Source organism: Giraffa tippelskirchi, chromosome 11, assembly GCF_054371585.1.
Source record: "Giraffa tippelskirchi isolate mGirTip1 chromosome 11, T2T-mGirTip1v1.2.pri, whole genome shotgun sequence".
Taxonomy (NCBI): domain Eukaryota; kingdom Metazoa; phylum Chordata; class Mammalia; order Artiodactyla; family Giraffidae; genus Giraffa; species Giraffa tippelskirchi.
Genome location: NC_137285.1, coordinates 77957024 through 77980074, shown reverse-complemented (window position 1 = coordinate 77980074; position 23051 = coordinate 77957024). Strand labels below are relative to the sequence as shown.

The following is a 23051-nucleotide window of genomic DNA, read 5'->3' as shown; positions in this document are numbered from 1 at the left end:
CGAAATCAAGAGAAAGGGGTCAGGGTATGTGGGAATCCGGCGGGGGTGGGGGGTGGATGAAGGAAGGTGTCCCTCCTCTCTCCAGTGCAATTTGGTTTGGTGAGTCTCAAAGCTACCAGATGGCACTTCCCAAGTCAGGCCCCCGCAGGAATCAGGGTGGGCTGCCTGCCTCGGCCCCTGCCACAGGGACAAGCCACACCAGTGGCCTCCCTGAGCTCCAATGGCCGGATCTGGGGGGTCCTGTCTGGGTGCACACCTCCTTGCTGTGGCCAAGTTCCCCCCTTCTCTGAGCACCAGCTTCATCCTCTCGAATGAGGACATCGATTGCTACCTTGGCACGTTACTCTCTTCATCCTCTGAAGGCTCATTAGGCTTATCCTACAATTACTAGCTGGCCCGAAGAGATATCTCCTGAATCCAGATTAACCTGGAGTCTCCCAGGCTCATCTGGCATGTCTTCCCTGAAGTCTGCCAAAACCCACACCCTTGCATTTCCAGGGACTCCCCTTAGCCAGCTGGGCAGAAAACCCAGCATGCTTCAAACAAGCTGACAGACAAGTGGGAGAGGACTCACGGGCAGACGGCTTCCCTCAGGTCTCGGGTGGAGCTCTGGGACCACAGCAGCAACGGGCCATCCCAGCCCCTGGGCTCAGCAGCGCCCTCATTCTCAGGCCGGCGGCTCTGCCCTGAGGGGAGCAGGAACGTCACCAACTGCCGCAGGCGGACCTCAAGCCCCTCCCACTGCTGGAGCCTGACCTGCCCCGGCCCCACCCCTTCCCCTACCCCAGCAGGACGAGAGCTCGTCTTCCCCTGGCTTCCAACGGGAGGCCCGGCCCTGGGCCCCGATTGGGCACTGCCCCAGCCCGGAGCCAATCACAGTGGCCAGGGAGGTGGAACGCACCGATTGGCCAGGGCCAGGTCATGTGACCATACTCCCCAGGAAACTCAAATATTACCAAGGTTCCCTAAGAAACCAATGAACAAAATTATCCAGTAAAGGCAAACCGTACTTTTTAATGAGGCCAATGTCACAGAAAAAAAAAAAAAATGCTCCACAGTAAACTGCTCAAGGAAGCTACTAAATAAACTTTCAGAAAAGTTTAGTAGGTTTTTTTTTTTTAAATAGGGTGACGGAGAGATATACCTTTCCCATCTATGTGAATTTAGGTTTAAACTAGATTTCCCTTGGCTGTTATATAAGACAAAAAAACCCACATCACCCTCTTTCACTCCCCCCCACCCCCAAAAAGTGTTTTAATCTATTGAATTTTTGTGTCCTCAGTTGTGTCTGATTCACGGCAACTCACGAACTCTACACAGCCAGGCTCTTCCGTCCATGGAATTCAGGGCAATTTTTTCTGTCCCAGTAAATGCCCACCCTGGGTGATCCAAAGGCAAGGGCTCAGAGGCTCCTGAGAGACTAACTAACTCCTTTCAGCTGAGCACAGAGCTGGCTCCTCACTGGGATGCCTGTGGCCTGGGGCTCCCAGAGGGGAGAGCAGCACTCGCCCCACCGTGTGGTCACTGCTGGAAGTGCAGGCTGCTCCTCACTCCCCCTTGACAGTGTCCCTGAGGGCAGAACAGTGTGAATCGAATCAAGGTGGAAATGCAAACTCCAATGCAACCAACCTTCCCACAAGGTCTCCAAAACCACTCAGGAACAGGGAATTGGAAACTGCAGGGGATGACATGAATGGAGATGGAGACTTGACACCTTACACCGAGTTCACTTCCAGTTATCCCTAGACAAACTTTCCATGAAAACTTGTCACAAATCTAGAAGAACAATGAGCAGAAACCGGACACGTGCTTTGAGTCTTCACACACAAAACTAAAAGGCAGTCCACAAAAAAAACCCAGAGAATACAGTGGACTTTGCAAAATCAAAGATATCTACTGTGGGAAAGACCTCATGACAAAAGCAAAAGACAGGTCATACATCGCGAGACGAATGAGTGGAAACACAAAGCTTATCAAGGATGTGTCTCCAAACAGACAAAGAACGCCAACACAACAAGCCTGTGAAAACTAGGGAAAGGTCTGAAGGGACACCAGACGGAGGAAGACACACACAGAGTATCCCGGATGATGTCCAGCACTGAGGGCCTGAAGAAACAACAGTCTAGTTGCACCCCCTCAGGCCTGTGTGACCGTGGATGAGGCCTCTGTTTCCCGGTGGCTCTGAGACATGGACAGGGAGGAAGGGGAAGAGAAGTCACTTGCATTTCTAATACTCACAGCAAAGTCTTCCAATGAGAAGGGAATTATCACCCCCACTGCCAATGCCATTCACTGAAGTGATACCCACGAGTCCATCTACCCCAGAAGGGAAGGATGGACCTGTTCTCACAAAACGGCGAGAGATGGAAGGAGGAAGATCAAGCCCACACCAATCACTGGAAAGAGAAGCTGTGCTCAGGGCTTGAAAGAATTCCTATTGGGAAAATCATGTCACAGCCCCACATGGCAATCCACAGCTTCCATGCTATTCCTCCCAAAATGCCAATGCATTTTCGCACCGAACAAAGAATTGCAAAGGGGGTACGGAAACAGAAAGGAGCCTACATTGTCAATACAATCCGACGAAAAAGCCCCGATACGGACATCCAAGGTTGTGTGAAAGGAAATTAGATGACCAAACTAGGATCCTCAGGAGAGTATCGGAGAAGGCAATGGCGACCCACTCCAGTACTCTTGCCTGGAAAATGTCCTGGACGGAGGAGCCTGGTAGGCTGCAGGCCATGGGGTCATGCAGAGTCAGACACGACTGAAGTGACTTAGCCGCAGCAGCAGCAGCAGCAGGACAGTATGCTATTGGGAATACAACAACACACACAGATCCAGATCGATGGAATAAAGTTGAGGGTCCAGAAACAAACCCCAGCATCCATGGTCAACTCATCTCTGACACAGACGGGGAGAATATCCAAATGGGAACAGGAAAGCCTCTTCAATCAATGTCCATGGGAAAACCAGACAGCTACATCTGAAGAACGCTATTGGTTTTGATCTCATACCACCTCAATTTCGGGGAAAAACCTCACCCTAAAGACTGATGTCATGAGATAGCTAGAAAGAAGCGTAGGTCAAAGGCTCCTTAACATCAGAGTCTCCTTGCCATTTGCTGGGCGGAGGTCGAAATGGGTCTCTTCAAGTAAGGGAAAGAGGTAAACGAAGTACACCACTGGGTTTCCATCCAATGGAACCTCTTCACAACAGAGAAGCTAAGCATTCACAAATGCAAAAGATAGGAAACGGAACACGAGAGACTCCTTGCAAGTGGTGTATCTGAGAAGGGGTTCATATGGAAAGAGACGAAGAATGCACAGCACTCAGATTCCAAGAAACACCACCACCACCCTTGACCCTTCCCCCATGACCAACTCTGACCTAAAGCCTTTCTCTCCCTCTAACCTATCCCTAAAACATAACCCTCATCTAATCATATACATGTGCATCCCTAGCATCCGTCCATCCATCCACACACGAGAGAGAAAGAGGAAGACACAGACGGAATTGAGAAAGGAAAAGAGAGGGACACAGCCAGAGAGAGACACGGAACCAAAGAGAGGAAAGGAGTCGATGGTCCAGACTTTTCCTCAATCTGTCTCGAAGGTAGAAGCAATGACAGCGCCCTTCCACCCCAGAAGGGGGAAAAGGACGGAAGGTTTGGAGAGGAAAAGACAAGAACGCAGGGAGCCAGTAGAAGCTCAGCCACCCGCAGAAGCCGAGCTGGGACACTTCAACAGAATCTCAATGGAAACAGAGGACCAGAAAGTTGGCTACTCTTTTCTATAAGAGAGGGAGACCTTCGAGTCTTCCTTTCGGTCCTCCAACTTGGATGCGGGGTCTCAAAACAGTCAGGAGGGGGAGTGCCTTTTCCTGGGTACCACGGCGCATCCAGGCCTCGTTCTGCCCCATTCTGTGCTGTGTCAGCCCTGGATGGAATCTTTCTTTCTGAAGTCTCAGCGCACGAGCTCCACGTGATATCGGCCCCAGGTGGAAAGGCATGGAGCTGCTCGTAGGCCGACAGGCCTAGGAAGCAGATGGGAGAATGACCCCCACTCTGCAGATGGAGAGACTGGGGAAACCCTGAGGGGCATATGGTTGTCAAGGGCCACACCACTTATGAGAAGAAGGAGCCTGGTCTGAGAGCAGCATGGTCCTCGGAGCTCAGGCCCTGGCTGAACCCAGGCCTCCCCAGGGCTGTGGGCTGGGCCGTGTGGGTGTCACTGTGCCTGCACATGGCCTAAGGGGGTTGATCGAGCAGTCAGAAACCCAGAGATTCCCTTGGGAAGTTTTGGGGAAGGGACCTCAGCACGAACCCCAGGAAATGATGTCACCTGCCGGCAACAGAACCCAACAGAACCCGCAATCCGGGTATCCAGGCCTCCAGAGCGGAGAGGAGCCCCCAGCCAGATCACTTGCTGCCAAGATGTTCTGCTGTTTGCCCCTGCCCAGAGGCCGGGGCCTCAGGAGAGCTCACAGGCAGTGTGCGTGGGCACCCTGTCGACGTTGGCTCAGGACACCCCCGAGAGGCCTCTGGCCCTTTGCCCGGAGAAACAGAAAGGTAACACGGGGAGCCCCAGGCCGGGCCAGGCCACCTCTCCCATGCCACCCGGAAACACCGGGTCCTTTGCCTGTGTGTGGGGATGCGGGTTTCTCGGGGTGTGTCTCCCTCAAGGAAGCCCAGGCGGATGTGGGGTCAGAAGCCTGTGGACAAGTTGTGTCCACACCCCGGGGCAGAGCAGGCTGGGCGGGATGGGGAGAGTGTGGGCAGCGCCAGCCCGCCAGGCTGACCTCACACCCTCAGATGGGTCTCTTTCCTCCCGGGTGGGGATCTGAGCAGACACACGTCTCTGACCCTTCTGGGAAGAGAAGTTCGAGCAGGCAGAAGCAGCGGCTCCACTGGCCAGGCCCAGCTCGGAAAACTCCCAGCATGGCTGGCTGACGGTCACTGTCGTTGCAGAGCTTCCCACGGGATGAGGCTGAGGACGGGGACACCCCATCCAGCTCCCAGAGGGAGGGGTCGGAGCACCACCCGCCCGCCCGTGAGGCCCAGTGCAGGCTCCAGGTCAGCGTGCCCACGGAGGCATCAGCCCCACCGGGGGAGACGCGGAGGTGGGGAAGGCCTGCTGCCGAGACACCGCCCAGGATACAGCCGGCGGCCCAGTCTGAGGCTGCCACGGAGCTCAGCACACCCGGCTCCGACCCAGAGTCCAGAGAACCCCGGCCTCTGAGGCACCAGGAGGACCTGGAGCCCAGCACGCCAGAGCACAGAGGTGAGGACGCTGGGGCTGGTGCACGGGAGTGTGTGGGGAGGGGTGCTGAGCTACACAGGGACGAGTCCCCGAAAGCTGCTGCTGGGCCTGCAGCAAGCGCTGGCCTCACACCCCCCGCCCCCCATCTTGCACACTTCAGTCCCAAAAGATATCTGACGCTGGGTATTCTTTGGGAACCTCTTGGAAGGTTTCTGTCCCGGGGTACGCACATGCCAAGGCTGGCCTGTGGGCAAACCTTGCTTCTCCCCCAACTCTAGCACTGGCCTCCAACTGGAACCAGGCTCCACTTCCCAGACCTGTCCCTAAAGAGGTGGTGGCTCCAGGTGCAGGACCCAGGGATCCACCGAGGGCAGATGGAGAACCGAGACTTGCCCTCGCAGAGACACCAGGCCAGCTGGGTACTGGCCAGCACACCGGGCAGATCGGATCTCCGTGCCTGCAGGACCCCCAGCCCCAGGCACTGATGTCCCACCCCCTCAGCGAGAACCTCCACCTCCACGTGCACCTCTACCTGCTCGGGCTTTGGCAAGAGAACCCGAGGCAGAGGAGGAGTCACCGCCTCGGCAGGGAGAGCCTGCCCTGGCTCCCGCACAACACCCAGATGCCCACGATCACTCACCCAGCCCTGCAGGGAGAAAGAGCCCCCGCTCTGGACAGAGACCCAGAGCCCTTGCCGGAAACACCACGTCCAGGGGAGCGGTCGGCTCTGCAGCCTCCATCCCTGTCTGCTCACCGTGGATGCCGGCAACTCGGTCTGCCCCCAGGGGACATGGAGTTCCTTTCCCCTGAACTGCTTTGCATTTGGTTTGTTTCCACCTTTCTGGTAATGTTTTATTTTTTGTATGGTTTCCTGTATTTTTGTTGGTTAAGTTGGGATTAGTAAACTTTTTCATCATTGTTGCAATCTGGGATCACTGTTGTGTAACTCTGGTGATACTGTGTTACCATCACCACTTTGTAGTTTCAGACCCGTTCGATCTTTATGCCCCACCCCCCAACAAAGCCTGGATTCAAGGCAAGCACGCCCTGTTCATCCCTCCCCCCGATCCTGAACACAATTTCATCTTTTCTTTCTGCATTCCTTCCTATATTCTTGGTGTCCCCAATCAATGACTCTCAGTGAAATGACTGAAGGAGTGTTTTTCGGACTCTCCACCTACTGTAAGACTCCATTGGAGAGTTCTCATTTTTATGTCATTTGAACTAGCCTTTGATAGCTGAAAGGACGGTGTACGTCCTTTCAAGATACCATGTGCCAAACGAAGCCCTTTTGGCAACTGCCATCATTATCTCCAGGCAGGCATTGCTGTTTGAAGGGTGACATCTCAGCCAGAAGGCAGAGGCTGAGCTCCTCTTGTTGCACCAGCTCCCAAAAGAAGCCAAGAAAGGGAGCTGGAACAACAAACCACCCCCATGCCCAGGAAAGCGTTCTTCATGACAGAAGGCTAGAAAATGACCCAACATCCTTGTGGCCCAGAACCACTCTAGAAAATCACTGTTCCATAAAAAAGAGAAACACATGGGAAGTTCCAAGGAGAGGCAATGCCCATGGCCAGTGTACTTGAGAGACGGCCTGACCGCTCCGGGGAAGACACGCACCGACGGAACCCCTTGGGAAACAGCAGTGATAGTCCTCACCGTCGTAAGGGTTTCCTCTGGGGACAACCTGCCCTGGGCACCACACGAGGGAGCAGACCGGCTTCTCTTCCTCTGCCCCCACACCATTCACTCATGAAGGCAGCTCAGGTGTTCTCATGCCCTGCCTGCCTGCCTGCCTGGCTCATCCGTGAGCTGTGACCACCTCCAGGGTAGGACTCCACCTTTTCCTCTCTGTGTACCGTGAATCTGCACACAGTGGGCTTTCAGAACCTTAGGAGACTTGAGCCATTCCCGCTCGAGCCAGAACCCTCCCCAGGAAGGAAAACAGCTGTGGAGTCATTTTGGCCCCAGCACTGGTTCCGAAAGCCTGGCGGCTCCTACAGCCTCTACGGTGTGAAGAGGGAGGTCCCTTTTGACAGAGCTTTCCGGCTCTCAGATCTAAGCTGTTGTTTCACTGTCAGCTGTGTCTTCCGTTGCAGCCAGGTGGGCCATGCTGCTCCAAAGGAGCTCACAAGCTGAGTTTCAAGGGAGGACAGGGATGGCTACAACGTGCTGCAAACTGAGTGAGGGTCCCCACAATCCTCAGCAAAGGTCTGTGGTGTGCAAGTGGGGAGTAGAGGGCCCCCAAGTTCCAAAGGAAGGGAGGTAGTCGGGAGCTAAAGCCCTTGGCTGCTGTGGTAGCAGCTGCAGATGGCAGCTCGTCCACAGTGCACTTCGAATGAGGTCATATGAGCGGGACTCTGGAAATGGCTCCGAAATCAAGAGAAAGGGGTCAGGGTATGTGGGAATCCGGCGGGGGTGGGGGGTGGATGAAGGAAGGTGTCCCTCCTCTCTCCAGTGCAATTTGGTTTGGTGAGTCTCAAAGCTACCAGATGGCACTTCCCAAGTCAGGCCCCCGCAGGAATCAGGGTGGGCTGCCTGCCTCGGCCCCTGCCACAGGGACAAGCCACACCAGTGGCCTCCCTGAGCTCCAATGGCCGGATCTGGGGGGTCCTGTCTGGGTGCACACCTCCTTGCTGTGGCCAAGTTCCCCCCTTCTCTGAGCACCAGCTTCATCCTCTCGAATGAGGACATCGATTGCTACCTTGGCACGTTACTCTCTTCATCCTCTGAAGGCTCATTAGGCTTATCCTACAATTACTAGCTGGCCCGAAGAGATATCTCCTGAATCCAGATTAACCTGGAGTCTCCCAGGCTCATCTGGCATGTCTTCCCTGAAGTCTGCCAAAACCCACACCCTTGCATTTCCAGGGACTCCCCTTAGCCAGCTGGGCAGAAAACCCAGCATGCTTCAAACAAGCTGACAGACAAGTGGGAGAGGACTCACGGGCAGACGGCTTCCCTCAGGTCTCGGGTGGAGCTCTGGGACCACAGCAGCAATGGGCCATCCCAGCCCCTGGGCTCAGCAGCGCCCTCATTCTCAGGCCGGCGGCTCTGCCCTGAGGGGAGCAGGAACGTCACCAACTGCCCCAGGCGGACCTCAAGCCCCTCCCACTGCTGGAGCCTGACCTGCCCCGGCCCCACCCCTTCCCCTACCCCAGCAGGACGAGAGCTCGTCTTCCCCTGGCTTCCAACGGGAGGCCCGGCCCTGGGCCCCGATTGGGCACTGCCCCAGCCCGGAGCCAATCACAGTGGCCAGGGAGGTGGAACGCACCGATTGGCCAGGGCCAGGTCATGTGACCATACTCCCCAGGAAACTCAAATATTACCAAGGTTCCCTAAGAAACCAATGAACAAAATTATCCAGTAAAGGCAAACCGTAATTTTTAATGAGGCCAAAGTCACAGAAAAAAAAAAAAAAATGCTCCACAGTAAACTGTTCAAGGAAGCTACTAAATAAACTTTCAGAAAAGTTTAGTAGGTTTTTTTTTTTTAAATAGGGTGACGGAGAGATATACCTTTCCCATCTATGTGAATTTAGGTTTAAACTAGATTTCCCTTGGCTGTTATATAAGACAAAAAAACCCACATCACCCTCTTTCACTCCCCCCCACCCCCAAAAAGTGTTTTAATCTATTGAATTTTTGTGTCCTCAGTTGTGTCTGATTCACGGCAACTCACGAACTCTACACAGCCAGGCTCTTCCGTCCATGGAATTCAGGGCAATTTTTTCTGTCCCAGTAAATGCCCACCCTGGGTGATCCAAAGGCAAGGGCTCAGAGGCTCCTGAGAGACTAACTAACTCCTTTCAGCTGAGCACAGAGCTGGCTCCTCACTGGGATGCCTGTGGCCTGGGGCTCCCAGAGGGGAGAGCAGCACTCGCCCCACCGTGTGGTCACTGCTGGAAGTGCAGGCTGCTCCTCACTCCCCCTTGACAGTGTCCCTGAGGGCAGAACAGTGTGAATCGAATCAAGGTGGAAATGCAAACTCCAATGCAACCAACCTTCCCACAAGGTCTCCAAAACCACTCAGGAACAGGGAATTGGAAACTGCAGGGGATGACATGAATGGAGATGGAGACTTGACACCTTACACCGAGTTCACTTCCAGTTATCCCTAGACAAACTTTCCATGAAAACTTGTCACAAATCTAGAAGAACAATGAGCAGAAACCGGACACGTGCTTTGAGTCTTCACACACAAAACTAAAAGGCAGTCCACAAAAAAAACCCAGAGAATACAGTGGACTTTGCAAAATCAAAGATATCTACTGTGGGAAAGACCTCATGACAAAAGCAAAAGACAGGTCATACATCGCGAGACGAATGAGTGGAAACACAAAGCTTATCAAGGATGTGTCTCCAAACAGACAAAGAACGCCAACACAACAAGCCTGTGAAAACTAGGGAAAGGTCTGAAGGGACAGCAGACGGAGGAAGACACACACAGAGTATCCCGGATGATGTCCAGCACTGAGGGCCTGAAGAAACAACAGTCTAGTTGCACCCCCTCAGGCCTGTGTGACCGTGGATGAGGCCTCTGTTTCCCGGTGGCTCTGAGACATGGACAGGGAGGAAGGGGAAGAGAAGTCACTTGCATTTCTAATACTCACAGCAAAGTCTTCCAATGAGAAGGGAATTATCACCCCCACTGCCAATGCCATTCACTGAAGTGATACCCACGAGTCCATCTACCCCAGAAGGGAAGGATGGACCTGTTCTCACAAAACGGCGAGAGATGGAAGGAGGAAGATCAAGCCCACACCAATCACTGGAAAGAGAAGCTGTGCTCAGGGCTTGAAAGAATTCCTATTGGGAAAATCATGTCACAGCCCCACATGGCAATCCACAGCTTCCATGCTATTCCTCCCAAAATGCCAATGCATTTTCGCACCGAACAAAGAATTGCAAAGGGGGTACGGAAACAGAAAGGAGCCTACATTGTCAATACAATCCGACGAAAAAGCCCCGATACGGACATCCAAGGTTGTGTGAAAGGAAATTAGACGACCAAACTAGGATCCTCAGGAGAGTATCGGAGAAGGCAATGGCGACCCACTCCAGTACTCTTGCCTGGAAAATGTCCTGGACGGAGGAGCCTGGTAGGCTGCAGGCCATGGGGTCATGCAGAGTCAGACACGACTGAAGTGACTTAGCCGCAGCAGCAGCAGCAGCAGGACAGTATGCTATTGGGAATACAACAACACACACAGATCCAGATCGATGGAATAAAGTTGAGGGTCCAGAAACAAACCCCAGCATCCATGGTCAACTCATCTCTGACACAGACGGGGAGAATATCCAAATGGGAACAGGAAAGCCTCTTCAATCAATGTCCATGGGAAAACCAGACAGCTACATCTGAAGAACGCTATTGGTTTTGATCTCATACCACCTCAATTTCGGGGAAAAACCTCACCCTAAAGACTGATGTCATGAGATAGCTAGAAAGAAGCGTAGGTCAAAGGCTCCTTAACATCAGAGTCTCCTTGCCATTTGCTGGGCGGAGGTCGAAATGGGTCTCTTCAAGTAAGGGAAAGAGGTAAACGAAGTACACCACTGGGTTTCCATCCAATGGAACCTCTTCACAACAGAGAAGCTAAGCATTCACAAATGCAAAAGATAGGAAACGGAACACGAGAGACTCCTTGCAAGTGGTGTATCTGAGAAGGGGTTCATATGGAAAGAGACGAAGAATGCACAGCACTCAGATTCCAAGAAACACCACCACCACCCTTGACCCTTCCCCCATGACCAACTCTGACCTAAAGCCTTTCTCTCCCTCTAACCTATCCCTAAAACATAACCCTCATCTAATCATATACATGTGCATCCCTAGCATCCGTCCATCCATCCACACACGAGAGAGAAAGAGGAAGACACAGACGGAATTGAGAAAGGAAAAGAGAGGGACACAGCCAGAGAGAGACACGGAACCAAAGAGAGGAAAGGAGTCGATGGTCCAGACTTTTCCTCAATCTGTCTCGAAGGTAGAAGCAATGACAGCGCCCTTCCACCCCAGAAGGGGGAAAAGGACGGAAGGTTTGGAGAGGAAAAGACAAGAACGCAGGGAGCCAGTAGAAGCTCAGCCACCCGCAGAAGCCGAGCTGGGACACTTCAACAGAATCTCAATGGAAACAGAGGACCAGAAAGTTGGCTACTCTTTTCTATAAGAGAGGGAGACCTTCGAGTCTTCCTTTCGGTCCTCCAACTTGGATGCGGGGTCTCAAAACAGTCAGGAGGGGGAGTGCCTTTTCCTGGGTACCACGGCGCATCCAGGCCTCGTTCTGCCCCATTCTGTGCTGTGTCAGCCCTGGATGGAATCTTTCTTTCTGAAGTCTCAGCGCACGAGCTCCACGTGATATCGGCCCCAGGTGGAAAGGCATGGAGCTGCTCGTAGGCCGACAGGCCTAGGAAGCAGATGGGAGAATGACCCCCACTCTGCAGATGGAGAGACTGGGGAAACCCTGAGGGGCATATGGTTGTCAAGGGCCACACCACTTATGAGAAGAAGGAGCCTGGTCTGAGAGCAGCATGGTCCTCGGAGCTCAGGCCCTGGCTGAACCCAGGCCTCCCCAGGGCTGTGGGCTGGGCCGTGTGGGTGTCACTGTGCCTGCACATGGCCTAAGGGGGTTGATCGAGCAGTCAGAAACCCAGAGATTCCCTTGGGAAGTTTTGGGGAAGGGACCTCAGCACGAACCCCAGGAAATGATGTCACCTGCCGGCAACAGAACCCAACAGAACCCGCAATCCGGGTATCCAGGCCTCCAGAGCGGAGAGGAGCCCCCAGCCAGATCACTTGCTGCCAAGATGTTCTGCTGTTTGCCCCTGCCCAGAGGCCGGGGCCTCAGGAGAGCTCACAGGCAGTGTGCGTGGGCACCCTGTCGACGTTGGCTCAGGACACCCCCGAGAGGCCTCTGGCCCTTTGCCCGGAGAAACAGAAAGGTAACACGGGGAGCCCCAGGCCGGGCCAGGCCACCTCTCCCATGCCACCCGGAAACACCGGGTCCTTTGCCTGTGTGTGGGGATGCGGGTTTCTCGGGCTGTGTCCCCCTCAAGGAAGCCCAGGCGGATGTGGGGTCAGAAGCCTGTGGACAAGTTGTGTCCACACCCCAGGGGAGAGCAGGCTGGGCGGGATGGGGAGAGTGTGGGCAGCGCCGGCCCGCCAGGCTGACCTCACACCCTCAGATGGGTCTCTTTCCTCCCGGGTGGGGATCTGAGCAGACACACGTCTCTGACCCTTCTGGGAAGAGAAGTTCGAGCAGGCAGAAGCAGCGGCTCCACTGGCCAGGCCCAGCTCGGAAAACTCCCAGCATGGCTGGCTGACGGTCACTGTCGTTGCAGAGCTTCCCACGGGATGAGGCCGAGGACGGGGACACCCCATCCAGCTCCCAGAGGGAGGGGTCGGAGCACCACCCGCCCGCCCGTGAGGCCCAGTGCAGGCTCCAGGTCAGCGTGCCCACGGAGGCATCAGCCCCACCGGGGGAGACGCGGAGGTGGGGAAGGCCTGCTGCCGAGACACCGCCCAGGATACAGCCGGCGGCCCAGTCTGAGGCTGCCACGGAGCTCAGCACACCCGGCTCCGACCCAGAGTCCAGAGAACCCCGGCCTGTGAGGCACCAGGAGGACCTGGAGCCCAGCACGCCAGAGCACAGAGGTGAGGACGCTGGGGCTGGTGCACGGGAGTGTGTGGGGAGGGGTGCTGAGCTACACAGGGACGAGTCCCCGAAAGCTGCTGCTGGGCCTGCAGCAAGCGCTGGCCTCACACCCCCCGCCCCCCATCTTGCACACTTCAGTCCCAAAAGACATCTGACGCTGGGTATTCTTTGGGAACCTCTTGGAAGGTTTCTGTCCCGGGGTACGCACATGCCAAGGCTGGCCTGTGGGCAAACCTTGCTTCTCCCCCAACTCTAGCACTGGCCTCCAACTGGAACCAGGCTCCACTTCCCAGACCTGTCCCTAAAGAGGTGGTGGCTCCAGGTGCAGGACCCAGGGATCCACCGAGGGCAGATGGAGAAGCGAGACTTGCCCTCGCAGAGACACCAGGCCAGCTGGGTACTGGCCAGCACACCGGGCAGATCGGATCTCCGTGCCTGCAGGACCCCCAGCCCCAGGCACTGATGTCCCACCCCCTCAGCGAGAACCTCCACCTCCACGTGCACCTCTACCTGCTCGGGCTTTGGCAAGAGAACCCGAGGCAGAGGAGGAGTCACCGCCTCGGCAGGGAGAGCCTGCCCTGGCTCCCGCGCAACACCCAGATGCCCACGATCACTCACCCAGCCCTGCAGGGAGAAAGAGCCCCCGCTCTGGACAGAGACCCAGAGCCCTTGCCGGAAACACCACGTCCAGGGGAGCGGTCGGCTCTGCAGCCTCCATCCCTGTCTGCTCACCGTGGATGCCGGCAACTCGGTCTGCCCCCAGGGGACATGGAGTTCCTTTCCCCTGAACTGCTTTGCATTTGGTTTGTTTCCACCTTTCTGGTAATGTTTTATTTTTTGTATGGTTTCCTGTATTTTTGTTGGTTAAGTTGGGATTAGTAAACTTTTTCATCATTGTTGCAATCTGGGATCACTGTTGTGTAACTCTGGTGATACTGTGTTACCATCACCACTTTGTAGTTTCAGACCCGTTCGATCTTTATGCCCCACCCCCCAACAAAGCCTGGATTCAAGGCAAGCACGCCCTGTTCATCCCTCCCCCCGATCCTGAACACAATTTCATCTTTTCTTTCTGCATTCCTTCCTATATTCTTGGTGTCCCCAATCAATGACTCTCAGTGAAATGACTGAAGGAGTGTTTTTCGGACTCTCCACCTACTGTAAGACTCCATTGGAGAATTCTCATTTTTATGTCATTTGAACTAGCCTTTGATAGCTGAAAGGACGGTGTACGTCCTTTCAAGATACCATGTGCCAAACGAAGCCCTTTTGGCAACTGCCATCATTATCTCCAGGCAGGCATTGCTGTTTGAAGGGTGACATCTCAGCCAGAAGGCAGAGGCTGAGCTCCTCTTGTTGCACCAGCTCCCAAAAGAAGCCAAGAAAGGGAGCTGGAACAACAAACCACCCCCATGCCCAGGAAAGCGTTCTTCATGACAGAAGGCTAGAAAATGACCCAACATCCTTGTGGCCCAGAACCACTCTAGAAAATCACTGTTCCATAAAAAAGAGAAACACATGGGAAGTTCCAAGGAGAGGCAATGCCCATGGCCAGTGTACTTGAGAGACGGCCTGACCGCTCCGGGGAAGACACGCACCGACGGAACCCCTTGGGAAACAGCAGTGATAGTCCTCACCGTCGTAAGGGTTTCCTCTGGGGACAACCTGCCCTGGGCACCACACGAGGGAGCAGACCGGCTTCTCTTCCTCTGCCCCCACACCATTCACTCATGAAGGCAGCTCAGGTGTTCTCATGCCCTGCCTGCCTGCCTGCCTGGCTCATCCGTGAGCTGTGACCACCTCCAGGGTAGGACTCCACCTTTTCCTCTCTGTGTACCGTGAATCTGCACACAGTGGGCTTTCAGAACCTTAGGAGACTTGAGCCATTCCCGCTCGAGCCAGAACCCTCCCCAGGAAGGAAAACAGCTGTGGAGTCATTTTGGCCCCAGCACTGGTTCCGAAAGCCTGGCGGCTCCTACAGCCTCTACGGTGTGAAGAGGGAGGTCCCTTTTGACAGAGCTTTCCGGCTCTCAGATCTAAGCTGTTGTTTCACTGTCAGCTGTGTCTTCCGTTGCAGCCAGGTGGGCCATGCTGCTCCAAAGGAGCTCACAAGCTGAGTTTCAAGGGAGGACAGGGATGGCTACAACGTGCTGCAAACTGAGTGAGGGTCCCCACAATCCTCAGCAAAGGTCTGTGGTGTGCAAGTGGGGAGTAGAGGGCCCCCAAGTTCCAAAGGAAGGGAGGTAGTCGGGAGCTAAAGCCCTTGGCTGCTGTGGTAGCAGCTGCAGATGGCAGCTCGTCCACAGTGCACTTCGAATGAGGTCATATGAGCGGGACTCTGGAAATGGCTCCGAAATCAAGAGAAAGGGGTCAGGGTATGTGGGAATCCGGCGGGGGTGGGGGGTGGATGAAGGAAGGTGTCCCTCCTCTCTCCAGTGCAATTTGGTTTGGTGAGTCTCAAAGCTACCAGATGGCACTTCCCAAGTCAGGCCCCCGCAGGAATCAGGGTGGGCTGCCTGCCTCGGCCCCTGCCACAGGGACAAGCCACACCAGTGGCCTCCCTGAGCTCCAATGGCCGGATCTGGGGGGTCCTGTCTGGGTGCACACCTCCTTGCTGTGGCCAAGTTCCCCCCTTCTCTGAGCACCAGCTTCATCCTCTCGAATGAGGACATCGATTGCTACCTTGGCACGTTACTCTCTTCATCCTCTGAAGGCTCATTAGGCTTATCCTACAATTACTAGCTGGCCCGAAGAGATATCTCCTGAATCCAGATTAACCTGGAGTCTCCCAGGCTCATCTGGCATGTCTTCCCTGAAGTCTGCCAAAACCCACACCCTTGCATTTCCAGGGACTCCCCTTAGCCAGCTGGGCAGAAAACCCAGCATGCTTCAAACAAGCTGACAGACAAGTGGGAGAGGACTCACGGGCAGACGGCTTCCCTCAGGTCTCGGGTGGAGCTCTGGGACCACAGCAGCAACGGGCCATCCCAGCCCCTGGGCTCAGCAGCGCCCTCATTCTCAGGCCGGCGGCTCTGCCCTGAGGGGAGCAGGAACGTCACCAACTGCCGCAGGCGGACCTCAAGCCCCTCCCACTGCTGGAGCCTGACCTGCCCCGGCCCCACCCCTTCCCCTACCCCAGCAGGACGAGAGCTCGTCTTCCCCTGGCTTCCAACGGGAGGCCCGGCCCTGGGCCCCGATTGGGCACTGCCCCAGCCCGGAGCCAATCACAGTGGCCAGGGAGGTGGAACGCACCGATTGGCCAGGGCCAGGTCATGTGACCATACTCCCCAGGAAACTCAAATATTACCAAGGTTCCCTAAGAAACCAATGAACAAAATTATCCAGTAAAGGCAAACCGTAATTTTTAATGAGGCCAAAGTCACAGAAAAAAAAAAAAAAATGCTCCACAGTAAACTGTTCAAGGAAGCTACTAAATAAACTTTCAGAAAAGTTTAGTAGGTTTTTTTTTTTTAAATAGGGTGACGGAGAGATATACCTTTCCCATCTATGTGAATTTAGGTTTAAACTAGATTTCCCTTGGCTGTTATATAAGACAAAAAAACCCACATCACCCTCTTTCACTCCCCCCCACCCCCAAAAAGTGTTTTAATCTATTGAATTTTTGTGTCCTCAGTTGTGTCTGATTCACGGCAACTCACGAACTCTACACAGCCAGGCTCTTCCGTCCATGGAATTCAGGGCAATTTTTTCTGTCCCAGTAAATGCCCACCCTGGGTGATCCAAAGGCAAGGGCTCAGAGGCTCCTGAGAGACTAACTAACTCCTTTCAGCTGAGCACAGAGCTGGCTCCTCACTGGGATGCCTGTGGCCTGGGGCTCCCAGAGGGGAGAGCAGCACTCGCCCCACCGTGTGGTCACTGCTGGAAGTGCAGGCTGCTCCTCACTCCCCCTTGACAGTGTCCCTGAGGGCAGAACAGTGTGAATCGAATCAAGGTGGAAATGCAAACTCCAATGCAACCAACCTTCCCACAAGGTCTCCAAAACCACTCAGGAACAGGGAATTGGAAACTGCAGGGGATGACATGAATGGAGATGGAGACTTGACACCTTACACCGAGTTCACTTCCAGTTATCCCTAGACAAACTTTCCATGAAAACTTGTCACAAATCTAGAAGAACAATGAGCAGAAACCGGACACGTGCTTTGAGTCTTCACACACAAAACTAAAAGGCAGTCCACAAAAAAAACCCAGAGAATACAGTGGACTTTGCAAAATCAAAGATATCTACTGTGGGAAAGACCTCATGACAAAAGCAAAAGACAGGTCATACATCGCGAGACGAATGAGTGGAAACACAAAGCTTATCAAGGATGTGTCTCCAAACAGACAAAGAACGCCAACACAACAAGCCTGTGAAAACTAGGGAAAGGTCTGAAGGGACAGCAGACGGAGGAAGACACACACAGAGTATCCCGGATGATGTCCAGCACTGAGGGCCTGAAGAAACAACAGTCTAGTTGCACCCCCTCAGGCCTGTGTGACCGTGGATGAGGCCTCTGTTTCCCGGTGGCTCTGAGACATGGACAGGGAGGAAGGGGAAGAGAAGTCACTTGCATTTCTAATACTCACAGCAAAGTCTTCCAATGAGAAGGGAATTATCACCCCCACTGCCAATGCCATTCACTGAAGTGATACCCACGAGTCCATCTACCCCAGAAGGGAAGGATGGACCTGTTCTCACAAAACGGCGAGAGATGGAAGGAGGAAGATCAAGCCCACACCAATCACTGGAAAGAGAAGCTGTGCTCAGGGCTTGAAAGAATTCCTGTTGGGAAAATCATGTCACAGCCCCACATGGCAATCCACAGCTTCCATGCTATTCCTCCCAAAATGCCAATGCATTTTCGCACCGAACAAAGAATTGCAAAGGGGGTACGGAAACAGAAAGGAGCCTACATTGTCAATACAATCCGACGAAAAAGCCCCGATACGGACATCCAAGGTTGTGTGAAAGGAAATTAGACGACCAAACTAGGATCCTCAGGAGAGTATCGGAGAAGGCAATGGCGACCCACTCCAGTACTCTTGCCTGGAAAATGTCCTGGACGGAGGAGCCTGGTAGGCTGCAGGCCATGGGGTCATGCAGAGTCAGACACGACTGAAGTGACTTAGCCGCAGCAGCAGCAGCAGCAGGACAGTATGCTATTGGGAATACAACAACACACACAGATCCAGATCGATGGAATAAAGTTGAGGGTCCAGAAACAAACCCCAGCATCCATGGTCAACTCATCTCTGACACAGACGGGGAGAATATCCAAATGGGAACAGGAAAGCCTCTTCAATCAATGTCCATGGGAAAACCAGACAGCTACATCTGAAGAACGCTATTGGTTTTGATCTCATACCACCTCAATATCGGGGAAAAACCTCACCCTAAAGACTGATGTCATGAGATAGCTAGAAAGAAGCGTAGGTCAAAGGCTCCTTAACATCAGAGTCTCCTTGCCATTTGCTGGGCGGAGGTCGAAATGGGTCTCTTCAAGTAAGGGAAAGAGGTAAACGAAGTACACCACTGGGTTTCCATCCAATGGAACCTCTTCACAACAGAGAAGCTAAGCATTCACAAATGCAAAAGATAGGAAACGGAACACGAGAGACTCCTTGCAAGTGGTGTATCTGAGAAGGGGTTCATATGGAAAGAGACGAAGAATGCACAGCACTCAGATTCCAAGAAACACCACCACCACCCTTGACCCTTCCCCCATGACCAACTCTGACCTAAAGCCTTTCTCTCCCTCTAACCTATCCCTAAAACATAACCCTCATCTAATCATATACATGTGCATCCCTAGCATCCGTCCATCCATCCACACACGAGAGAGAAAGAGGAAGACACAGACGGAATTGAGAAAGGAAAAGAGAGGGACACAGCCAGAGAGAGACACGGAACCAAAGAGAGGAAAGGAGTCGATGGTCCAGACTTTTCCTCAATCTGTCTCGAAGGTAGAAGCAATGACAGCGCCCTTCCACCCCAGAAGGGGGAAAAGGACGGAAGGTTTGGAGAGGAAAAGACAAGAACGCAGGGAGCCAGTAGAAGCTCAGCCACCCGCAGAAGCCGAGCTGGGACACTTCAACAGAATCTCAATGGAAACAGAGGACCAGAAAGTTGGCTACTCTTTTCTATAAGAGAGGGAGACCTTCGAGTCTTCCTTTCGGTCCTCCAACTTGGATGCGGGGTCTCAAAACAGTCAGGAGGGGGAGTGCCTTTTCCTGGGTACCACGGCGCATCCAGGCCTCGTTCTGCCCCATTCTGTGCTGTGTCAGCCCTGGATGGAATCTTTCTTTCTGAAGTCTCAGCGCACGAGCTCCACGTGATATCGGCCCCAGGTGGAAAGGCATGGAGCTGCTCGTAGGCCGACAGGCCTAGGAAGCAGATGGGAGAATGACCCCCACTCTGCAGATGGAGAGACTGGGGAAACCCTGAGGGGCATATGGTTGTCAAGGGCCACACCACTTATGAGAAGAAGGAGCCTGGTCTGAGAGCAGCATGGTCCTCGGAGCTCAGGCCCTGGCTGAACCCAGGCCTCCCCAGGGCTGTGGGCTGGGCCGTGTGGGTGTCACTGTGCCTGCACATGGCCTAAGGGGGGTGATCGAGCAGTCAGAAACCCAGAGATTCCCTTGGGAAGTTTTGGGGAAGGGACCTCAGCACGAACCCCAGGAAATGATGTCACCTGCCGGCAACAGAACCCAACAGAACCCGCAATCCGGGTATCCAGGCCTCCAGAGCGGAGAGGAGCCCCCAGCCAGATCACTTGCTGCCAAGATGTTCTGCTGTTTGCCCCTGCCCAGAGGCCGGGGCCTCAGGAGAGCTCACAGGCAGTGTGCGTGGGCACCCTGTCGACGTTGGCTCAGGACACCCCCGAGAGGCCTCTGGCCCTTTGCCCGGAGAAACAGAAAGGTAACACGGGGAGCCCCAGGCCGGGCCAGGCCACCTCTCCCATGCCACCCGGAAACACCGGGTCCTTTGCCTGTGTGTGGGGATGCGGGTTTCTCGGGCTGTGTCCCCCTCAAGGAAGCCCAGGCGGATGTGGGGTCAGAAGCCTGTGGACAAGTTGTGTCCACACCCCAGGGGAGAGCAGGCTGGGCGGGATGGGGAGAGTGTGGGCAGCGCCGGCCCGCCAGGCTGACCTCACACCCTCAGATGGGTCTCTTTCCTCCCGGGTGGGGATCTGAGCAGACACACGTCTCTGACCCTTCTGGGAAGAGAAGTTCGAGCAGGCAGAAGCAGCGGCTCCACTGGCCAGGCCCAGCTCGGAAAACTCCCAGCATGGCTGGCTGACGGTCACTGTCGTTGCAGAGCTTCCCACGTGATGAGGCCGAGGACGGGGACACCCCATCCAGCTCCCAGAGGGAGGGGTCGGAGCACCACCCGCCCGCCCGTGAGGCCCAGTGCAGGCTCCAGGTCAGCGTGCCCACGGAGGCATCAGCCCCACCGGGGGAGACGCGGAGGTGGGGAAGGCCTGCTGCCGAGACACCGCCCAGGATACAGCCGGCGGCCCAGTCTGAGGCTGCCACGGAGCTCAGCACACCCGGCTCCGACCCAGAGTCCAGAGAACCCCGGCCTCTGAGGCACCAGGAGGACCTGGAGCCCAGCACGCCAGAGCACAGAGGTGAGGACGCTGGGGCTGGTGCACGGGAGTGTGTGGGGAGGGGTGCTGAGCTACACAGGGACGAGTCCCCGAAAGCTGCTGCTGGGCCTGCAGCAAGCGCTGGCCTCACACCCCCCGCCCCCCATCTTGCACACTTCAGTCCCAAAAGACATCTGACGCTGGGTATTCTTTGGGAACCTCTTGGAAGGTTTCTGTCCCGGGGTACGCACATGCCAAGGCTGGCCTGTGGGCAAACCTTGCTTCTCCCCCAACTCTAGCACTGGCCTCCAACTGGAACCAGGCTCCACTTCCCAGACCTGTCCCTAAAGAGGTGGTGGCTCCAGGTGCAGGACCCAGGGATCCACCGAGGGCAGATGGAGAAGCGAGACTTGCCCTCGCAGAGACACCAGGCCAGCTGGGTACTGGCCAGCACACCGGGCAGATCGGATCTCCGTGCCTGCAGGACCCCCAGCCCCAGGCACTGATGTCCCACCCCCTCAGCGAGAACCTCCACCTCCACGTGCACCTCTACCTGCTCGGGCTTTGGCAAGAGAACCCGAGGCAGAGGAGGAGTCACCGCCTCGGCAGGGAGAGCCTGCCCTGGCTCCCGCGCAACACCCAGATGCCCACGATCACTCACCCAGCCCTGCAGGGAGAAAGAGCCCCCGCTCTGGACAGAGACCCAGAGCCCTTGCCGGAAACACCACGTCCAGGGGAGCGGTCGGCTCTGCAGCCTCCATCCCTGTCTGCTCACCGTGGATGCCGGCAACTCGGTCTGCCCCCAGGGGACATGGAGTTCCTTTCCCCTGAACTGCTTTGCATTTGGTTTGTTTCCACCTTTCTGGTAATGTTTTATTTTTTGTATGGTTTCCTGTATTTTTGTTGGTTAAGTTGGGATTAGTAAACTTTTTCATCATTGTTGCAATCTGGGATCACTGTTGTGTAACTCTGGTGATACTGTGTTACCATCACCACTTTGTAGTTTCAGACCCGTTCGATCTTTATGCCCCACCCCCCAACAAAGCCTGGATTCAAGGCAAGCACGCCCTGTTCATCCCTCCCCCCGATCCTGAACACAATTTCATCTTTTCTTTCTGCATTCCTTCCTATATTCTTGGTGTCCCCAATCAATGACTCTCAGTGAAATGACTGAAGGAGTGTTTTTCGGACTCTCCACCTACTGTAAGACTCCATTGGAGAATTCTCATTTTTATGTCATTTGAACTAGCCTTTGATAGCTGAAAGGACGGTGTACGTCCTTTCAAGATACCATGTGCCAAACGAAGCCCTTTTGGCAACTGCCATCATTATCTCCAGGCAGGCATTGCTGTTTGAAGGGTGACATCTCAGCCAGAAGGCAGAGGCTGAGCTCCTCTTGTTGCACCAGCTCCCAAAAGAAGCCAAGAAAGGGAGCTGGAACAACAAACCACCCCCATGCCCAGGAAAGCGTTCTTCATGACAGAAGGCTAGAAAATGACCCAACATCCTTGTGGCCCAGAACCACTCTAGAAAATCACTGTTCCATAAAAAAGAGAAACACATGGGAAGTTCCAAGGAGAGGCAATGCCCATGGCCAGTGTACTTGAGAGACGGCCTGACCGCTCCGGGGAAGACACGCACCGACGGAACCCCTTGGGAAACAGCAGTGATAGTCCTCACCGTCGTAAGGGTTTCCTCTGGGGACAACCTGCCCTGGGCACCACACGAGGGAGCAGACCGGCTTCTCTTCCTCTGCCCCCACACCATTCACTCATGAAGGCAGCTCAGGTGTTCTCATGCCCTGCCTGCCTGCCTGCCTGGCTCATCCGTGAGCTGTGACCACCTCCAGGGTAGGACTCCACCTTTTCCTCTCTGTGTACCGTGAATCTGCACACAGTGGGCTTTCAGAACCTTAGGAGACTTGAGCCATTCCCGCTCGAGCCAGAACCCTCCCCAGGAAGGAAAACAGCTGTGGAGTCATTTTGGCCCCAGCACTGGTTCCGAAAGCCTGGCGGCTCCTACAGCCTCTACGGTGTGAAGAGGGAGGTCCCTTTTGACAGAGCTTTCCGGCTCTCAGATCTAAGCTGTTGTTTCACTGTCAGCTGTGTCTTCCGTTGCAGCCAGGTGGGCCACGCTGCTCCAAAGGAGCTCACAAGCTGAGTTTCAAGGGAGGACAGGGATGGCTACAACGTGCTGCAAACTGAGTGAGGGTCCCCACAATCCTCAGCAAAGGTCTGTGGTGTGCAAGTGGGGAGTAGAGGGCCCCCAAGTTCCAAAGGAAGGGAGGTAGTCGGGAGCTAAAGCCCTTGGCTGCTGTGGTAGCAGCTGCAGATGGCAGCTCGTCCACAGTGCACTTCGAATGAGGTCATATGAGCGGGACTCTGGAAATGGCTCCGAAATCAAGAGAAAGGGGTCAGGGTATGTGGGAATCCGGCGGGGGTGGGGGGTGGATGAAGGAAGGTGTCCCTCCTCTCTCCAGTGCAATTTGGTTTGGTGAGTCTCAAAGCTACCAGATGGCACTTCCCAAGTCAGGCCCCCGCA

The 23051-nt window shown here is 54.8% G+C and overlaps 2 protein-coding genes and 1 long non-coding RNA gene across 3 annotated transcripts in view; 2 read left to right on the top strand and 1 right to left on the bottom strand.

Moving 5' to 3' along the window:
- The window catches only part of LOC145527776 (uncharacterized), a 681763-nt gene that overhangs the window by 642906 nt on the left and 15806 nt on the right, over nt 1-23051 (bottom strand). The window contains exons 4-6 of the long non-coding RNA XR_014069857.1: nt 15844-15955; nt 8209-8320; nt 575-686 (exon numbers count right to left, since the gene is read on the bottom strand). This is a non-coding gene — a long non-coding RNA (uncharacterized LOC145527776). The remainder of the gene's footprint in view (nt 1-574; nt 687-8208; nt 8321-15843; nt 15956-23051) is intronic.
- LOC145526362 (uncharacterized) lies at nt 12071-13818 on the top strand. Its single transcript, XM_081541784.1, has 3 exons — nt 12071-12205; nt 12605-12917; nt 13175-13818. Exons 1-3 carry the CDS (start codon nt 12071-12073, stop codon nt 13795-13797), a joined length of 1071 nt encoding a protein of 356 aa, XP_081397910.1. The 3' UTR covers nt 13798-13818.
- Nucleotides 16268-21456, top strand: LOC145527701 (uncharacterized). Its single transcript, XM_081545760.1, has 3 exons — nt 16268-19840; nt 20240-20552; nt 20810-21456. Exons 1-3 carry the CDS (start codon nt 19430-19432, stop codon nt 21430-21432), a joined length of 1347 nt encoding a protein of 448 aa, XP_081401886.1. The 5' UTR covers nt 16268-19429; the 3' UTR covers nt 21433-21456.

Excerpts from the sequence above, each read along its gene's own strand:
- LOC145526362 (XM_081541784.1), top strand. The coding sequence starts at position 12,071 with ATGTTCTGCTGTTTGCCCCTGCCCAGAGGCCGGGGCCTCAGGAGAGCT. Across the intron at positions 12,206-12,604 it reads TTGCCCGGAGAAACAGAAAG|AGCTTCCCACGGGATGAGGC; the intron begins GTAACACGGGGA and ends CTGTCGTTGCAG. Across the intron at positions 12,918-13,174 it reads CAGCACGCCAGAGCACAGAG|CACTGGCCTCCAACTGGAAC; the intron begins GTGAGGACGCTG and ends CCCCAACTCTAG.
- LOC145527701 (XM_081545760.1), top strand. The coding sequence starts at position 19,430 with ATGGTCCTCGGAGCTCAGGCCCTGGCTGAACCCAGGCCTCCCCAGGGC. Across the intron at positions 19,841-20,239 it reads TTGCCCGGAGAAACAGAAAG|AGCTTCCCACGTGATGAGGC; the intron begins GTAACACGGGGA and ends CTGTCGTTGCAG. Across the intron at positions 20,553-20,809 it reads CAGCACGCCAGAGCACAGAG|CACTGGCCTCCAACTGGAAC; the intron begins GTGAGGACGCTG and ends CCCCAACTCTAG.